At 51.5% G+C, this 6,134-nt stretch overlaps 1 protein-coding gene across 2 annotated transcripts in view; it reads left to right on the top strand.

The window, feature by feature from the left end:
* Positions 1-4,929, top strand: part of Chst12 (carbohydrate sulfotransferase 12) — a 21,552-nt gene extending 16,623 nt beyond the window's left edge. The window contains exons 1-2 of one of the 2 annotated variants that reach the window (XM_028756163.1): positions 2,928-3,134; positions 3,250-4,929. In XM_028756163.1, the coding sequence (XP_028611996.1) occupies positions 3,328-4,587 (1,260 nt within the window). In that variant the 5' untranslated portion in view covers positions 2,928-3,134; positions 3,250-3,327 and the 3' untranslated portion in view covers positions 4,588-4,929. Of the gene's footprint in view, positions 1-2,927; positions 3,135-3,249 lie in introns of those variants that run through there. The other variant, XM_028756162.1, reaches the window with a different exon arrangement.
* Positions 4,930-6,134: the final 1,205 nt, after the last annotated feature.

The raw sequence follows: 6,134 nt of genomic DNA, 5'->3' as shown, positions 1-6,134 counted from the left end.
TAGTGAGGACTGGAGAGATGGCTCAGCAGTCGGGGTGTGCTGATGTCACAGAGGACCCTAGTTTGGTTCCCAGCGACCACATCAATCCTCATATCTACCTGTGACTCCAGCTCTAGGGGCTCAGAAGACATCTGCATTTGAATGTACATGCCCACACAGTCAGACACACAAATACATGTAATCAAACAAAATCAAATGTAAAGAAAAGAATAGAACGTTCAAGTCTCCAACTATAATTGTGGATCCGTCCCCCCAAATGTACCTTAAAAATATATTTTAAGCCGGGCGGTGGTGGCGCACGCCTTTAATCCCAGCACTTGGGAGGCAGAGGCAGGCGGATTTCTGAGTTCGAGGCCAGCCTGGTCTACCAAGTGAGTTCCAGGACAGCCAGAACTACACAGAGAAACCCTGTCTTGAAAAACCAAAAAAAAAAAAATATATATATATATATATATATATATATATATATATATTTTAAAAACAACTTTTTTTTGGAGAGAGACTCTTATATAGCTCATGTTATCCTCAGACTTACTAGGTAGCCCAGGATGACCCCAAATTCCTGATCCTCCTGCCTCTACCTCCTGAGTACTCAGATTATAGGCATGTGCCACCACAACTAGTTTTATGCAGTTCTGGGGATAGAATCCAGGGCTCAGTATCTGCTAACTGAACTACATCCCCAGTCTGAATTTTTGCTTTACGTATTTTGAAGCTATACTGTGTGACACATATATCTTTGTGGTTATTGTGTCTTCTTTGTGGGTTGAATTTTCTGTGATGATGCAACATCTTTCCCTTTCTTGAGTTCTTCTGAAGTTTTCTTCATCTGCTATTAATATAACTGCTTCTGCTTGCTTTTGATTAGTGTTTGTATGACTAATATTTCCTGTCCCATTGGAAAGGAATGGAGAGGGCTGGTGAGATGGCTCAGAGGTTAAGAGCACTGACTGCTCTTCCAGAGGTCATGAGTTCAAATCCCAGCAACCACATGGTGGCTCACAACCATCTGTAATGATATCTGATGCCCTCTTGTGGGGTGTCTGAAGATAGCTACAGTGTACTTACATATAATAAACAAATAAAAATTTAAAAAAAAAATGGAAAGGAATGGAGAAAGTGGAGTGACAACCAGCTCTGCCTTCAGCTCCTCTGTCCAGCCTACGCCACGCCATGGGGGTGGGAGTAAAGGTTGAGCTCAGGCCCCCTCTGGGTCTTGCTATGAGATTGGCATGGAGTCAGTTTGGCTAATCCCACTTTGCACCATCTAACCAGATCCTCCTAGCAGTTGACTCCAGGTTGGGTCAAGGCCCAGACCACCAGGCCAGCATGCTGATGGTCTCAATACCTCTTGTTCCTGTGGATAGACGTTAGAGATCAACTTCCTGCTTGGCCCCATGGTTGCTCCTGGAACTTGGATGCACGTGGGAATGGAGCATCTGCTTTGCCGCTGTGAGGGGCGCTCTCCCAGGAGACCCTGCTACACTTTCCCTTTGGTTCTGAGCTTAAGTAGGGTGGATGTTACTAGACCTGTCACTAAGCTACTGTGAGCATGACCCTGGTCTCTCATGGGAAAGATGCACTTCCTTGGGGACCACTGATCATGCTTTGGAACCTGGGAACCAGATTAGTCACCCCTGGTGTGGCTTTGGGCTCATGCCATCTGGACGCGCTGATTACCCACACGTGGCCAGTCTGTGCCAGAGGCAGGTCACTTTACTGATGTCCTACTGCATGCTGCACAGGGCCTGGCTTAACTGTGCTTGCTCAGTCTGAGAATGCACCGTGGAAGGGTTTTAGGAGAAGGGTGGTTTGGGCAGCTTTAGCCTCCTGCTGATGGAAGATCATAGCAACCTCCTCTCCTTCCTCCTTGGCATCTCCTTGCGTGGTTAGTTTCTGGGAAACCCCTTTCTTTCCTTTCTGTTTTTTTATTTTAAGATTTATTTTATGTGTCTGTGTGTATATGTGAGAGAGGCTGTGGGGAGGGGGTCGGTATACAAAGGCTGGCAGCCATAGGTCAACCGCAGGCATCATCCTCAGAACCATCCCTCTTGGGTTTGTATGTGGGTGTATGTGAGTATGTATGTGTGCAGGTGCACATGTGTATAGCGTGTGTGTGCAGGTCAGAGGTCAACCACAGGCGTCATTCCCTTGGGGCTATGCACCTTCTCTTTTGAAACATGTCTCTCTCTGGGGCATGAGGCTTGCCCACCAGGCTAGCCTGGCTAGCCAGCGTAGCCCAGGAATCCTCCTGACTGTCTCTGCATCCCCAGGGCTGAGATTACAAGCACACACCTCCACACTGGCTTTCATTTGTTTGTTTGGGTTGGGGTGGGGTGAGAACACTTTATAGATAGGGTTTCTCTGTGTAGCCCTGGCTATCCTGAAACTCGCTGTAGAGACCAGGCTGGCCTCAAATTCAGAAACCCACCTGCTTCTGCCTCCTAAGTGCCACCACACCAGGCATATTTTCTGTTTTTTTGAGACAGTGTCAACCCCCCCCCAAAAAAAAACCCACCACTACCAATAACAACAACAACAACAAAAAGAAAGAAGCCGGGCGGGCGGTGGTGGCACACGCCTTTAATCCCAGCACTTGGGAGGCAGAGGCAGGCGGATTTCTGAGTTCGAGGCCAGCCTGGTCTACAGAGTGAGTTCCAGGACAGCCAGGGCTACACAGAGAAACCCTGTCTCGAAAAACCAAAAAGTGAGGGAGAGAGAGAAAGAGAGAGAGAGAGAAAGAGAGTGGGGGGGGGGGGGAGGAGGGAGGGGGAGGGAGGGGAAGGGAGGCTGACTGACTCTCTACACAGTCCTGGCTGTCTTGTAACTTACTGTGTAGACCAGGCTGGCCTCCAATTCATAGAGATCTGCCTACCTCTGCCTCCCTGGTGTTGGGATTAAGGGTGTCACCAATGTGCGTGGCCACACCTGGATGAATTGAATTCTGAGGACCTAACTTGGGCTCTCATGTTTACACAATAAACTCTCTATCCACTGGGATATCTGGCTAGCCCTTTAACCTTTTTTCAACACAGGGACAAAAAGGTCTCTACTTACTTTGGTGACACCTCAAGATGGAGTAACTGAAGCCCCAACCAGAATTTACACAGGGAGGCTAGAGGCTGGACATGCAAGTGAGCTGGTGGGAAGTGTTGGGGAGGGGGGAATCCCGCCACCCAAGGCCCTGCATGTAGGACAACAATCCATGTTGTTCTGAACCTCTAACCTCCTGTGTTCTGGCCTCTCCAGGTCCATCTCCCAGCACCATGTCCCAGCTGTACACAAGGCTGAAGTAAAGGGCCAGGTGAGGGCCCTGCCCAGGGCAGCATGACCAAGCCGCGGCTCTTCCGGCTGTGGCTGGTACTAGGGTCGGCCCTCATGATCCTTTTGATCATTGTGTATTGGGACAACGTGGGCACTGCCCACTTTTATCTGCACACGTCCCTGTCCAGGCCACACATGCTAGAACCCCTTCCCACCCAGGGGCTGGTCGAGGAGAACGTGTTCACTTCCGATGTGGATGAGTTTTTGGATACGCTCCTTAGTTCTGACACGAAGCACAACGACCTTTCCAGGAGAAAAACTGAGCAGCCCCCGGCGCTCGCCCCCAGCAAGCCAGTCTTGAGCCACATGGAGGAGAACGTGAGAGGCTACGACTGGTCTACCCATGATGCCCAGCAGAACCCAGACCGGGACAGGCAGCAGGCCGAGAGGAGGAGCCTGTTGAGAGACTTCTGTGCCAACGCCAGCCTGGCATTCCCCACCAAGGACCGCTCGTTTGACGACATCCCCAACTACGAACTGAACCACCTGATCGTGGACGACCGCCACGGGGTCATCTACTGCTACGTGCCCAAGGTGGCCTGCACCAACTGGAAGCGAGTGATGATCGTGCTGAGCGAGAGCCTGCTGGACCAGGGCAGCCCCTACCGAGACCCCCTGGACATCCCCCGCGAGCACGTGCACAACACCAGCACGCACCTCACCTTCAACAAGTTCTGGCGCCGCTACGGGAAGTTCTCCCGGCACCTCATGAAGGTCAAGCTGAAGAAGTACACCAAGTTCCTGTTCGTGCGTGACCCCTTCGTGCGCCTCATCTCGGCCTTCCGCAGCAAGTTCGAGCTGGAGAACGAGGAGTTTTACCGCAAGTTCGCGGTGCCCATGCTCCGGCTGTACGCCAACCACACCAGCCTGCCCGCCTCGGTGAGCGAGGCTTTCAGCGCCGGCCTCAAGGTCTCCTTCGCCAACTTCATCCAGTACCTCCTGGACCCACACACGGAGAAGCTGGCGCCCTTCAACGAGCACTGGCGACAGGTGTACCGCCTCTGCCACCCGTGCCAGATAGACTATGACTTCGTGGGGAAGCTGGAGACCCTGGATGAGGATGCCGCCCAGCTCCTCAGGTCCCTCAAGGTAGACTCCCAGCTCCACTTCCCTCCCAGTTACCGGAACAGGACGGCCAGCAGCTGGGAGGAAGACTGGTTCGCCAACATCCCCCTGGCCTGGAGGCAACAGCTCTATAAACTCTACGAGGCCGACTTTGTCCTCTTTGGCTACCCCAAGCCAGAAAACCTGCTCAGGGACTGAGCTCCCATGATCCCTCGCGGCCCCAGTAAACTGAATGACTGTCCCACGAGGCGGTCCTTTGAGGGTGGGACCCCGTGGCCTCCTGGGTTCTCTCCTGGCTTCCTTTCCTTCCTGGTGTGACAGGCAGAGGATGCCACGTCTTTCCCCTCTGGAGACCCAAGCACCTCACCCTCCAGAGTTTGGCACCCCACCCCCACCCCCACCCTTTTGCAATCTGGATTTGTTTACGCCACAGCCCGTATTCGTGGAACACTGTGTTAATACTGTTTTCTAAGATTAATATATTTCAGATATATTTAATACGAAAGTGGGAGGAGGCTGGAGTAAAGTGTGGCGCCCGCATCCTGGCATTCCTCTGGTTCTTCGTGTTAGGCAAGGAGCACACACAGGAAGGTGCAGGGGCTCCCCCTGGAGGTGGAACACCTCAAAAGCCCCTTCACCGGAGAAGAGCCTGAATGTCAGGCTGGCTGTTTTAGATGGGGGTGGGGTAACTGTAGCAGAGCCCCTGAGGCTAGCACCAGCTTCTGTGAGGCGTCAGACAGGAGGCTGGGGTGTGTGCAAGGAGTGATCTCACATACAGGAAGCAGTGCTGCTTCACCTCCTGAGAGCATGGACTCCTTCAGATTCTGACTCCCCGAGTCCCCTGAGAACAAGTCCAACACCTAGACCCCTAGGGGACAGACCCAGGCTATCCAGCCCAGCCATCACAGGCTTTTAAAGAATTATTCTTAAATAATTACTTATTTTAAATATTTACTTATTTTTAAATAATTATTTTTTTTAAAAATTATTTATATGTGCGGGTGGGTTTTGCCTGCATGTATGGCTCTGCGCCACATGTATGGAATACCCATAGAGGCCAGAAGGGGGCGTTGGATCCCCAAGGATTGAGTTTCAGAGGGTTGTGAGCCACCATGTGAGTGTCACGTCCTCTGGGAGAGTAAGCAGTGCTCTTCACCACTGAGACGTCTCTCCAGCTCCTTGGCCTCTATTCTTAAGGAGAAGCTGGTTCACCATTTGAGTGTGAAAACGCTTATGTCAGACCAGGTGTCTGACGAGACCAGAAGAGAGTGTCGAAACTCTTGTGAGCTGCCAGATGTGGCTGCTGGGAATTGAACCCGGATCCTCTGGAGGAGCAGCTGGTATTCCTAACCACTGAGCCATCCCTTCAGCCCCAGAGCCCTATTGCAAAGTGATGCATTTGAAAAGGGGAAGCAGAGATAAATCTTCAGGGCTCCCCACTGAAATGGCATTAAAAACAAATTGTTTTCAGGTCAGAACCTTAGAGCAAAGCCAACTCTCCACCCTAGCTCTTCCTTTAACTCAGGTGTCCAAGCCTAATGATATAGGCCTGGTATCTTTGGGATATGAGGCAGGAGGATAAAAGTTTAAGGCCTGCCTGGGCTACAGTGTGAGTTCAAGGCAACTCAGTGAAATCTTATCTCAAAACTTGAAAGAGCGCTTAGTGATAGAGTGCTAGCCTCCAGTGAGGAGCTGGGCGTGTGGCTCAGTGGTAGAGCCCCTGCCTAGAATCCCCCAGTGAGGGG

Source organism: Grammomys surdaster, unplaced genomic scaffold, assembly GCF_004785775.1.
Source record: "Grammomys surdaster isolate TR1022 unplaced genomic scaffold, NIH_TR_1.0 126109, whole genome shotgun sequence".
NCBI lineage: Eukaryota > Metazoa > Chordata > Mammalia > Rodentia > Muridae > Grammomys > Grammomys surdaster.
This window is presented reverse-complemented; position numbering and strand designations above follow the sequence as displayed.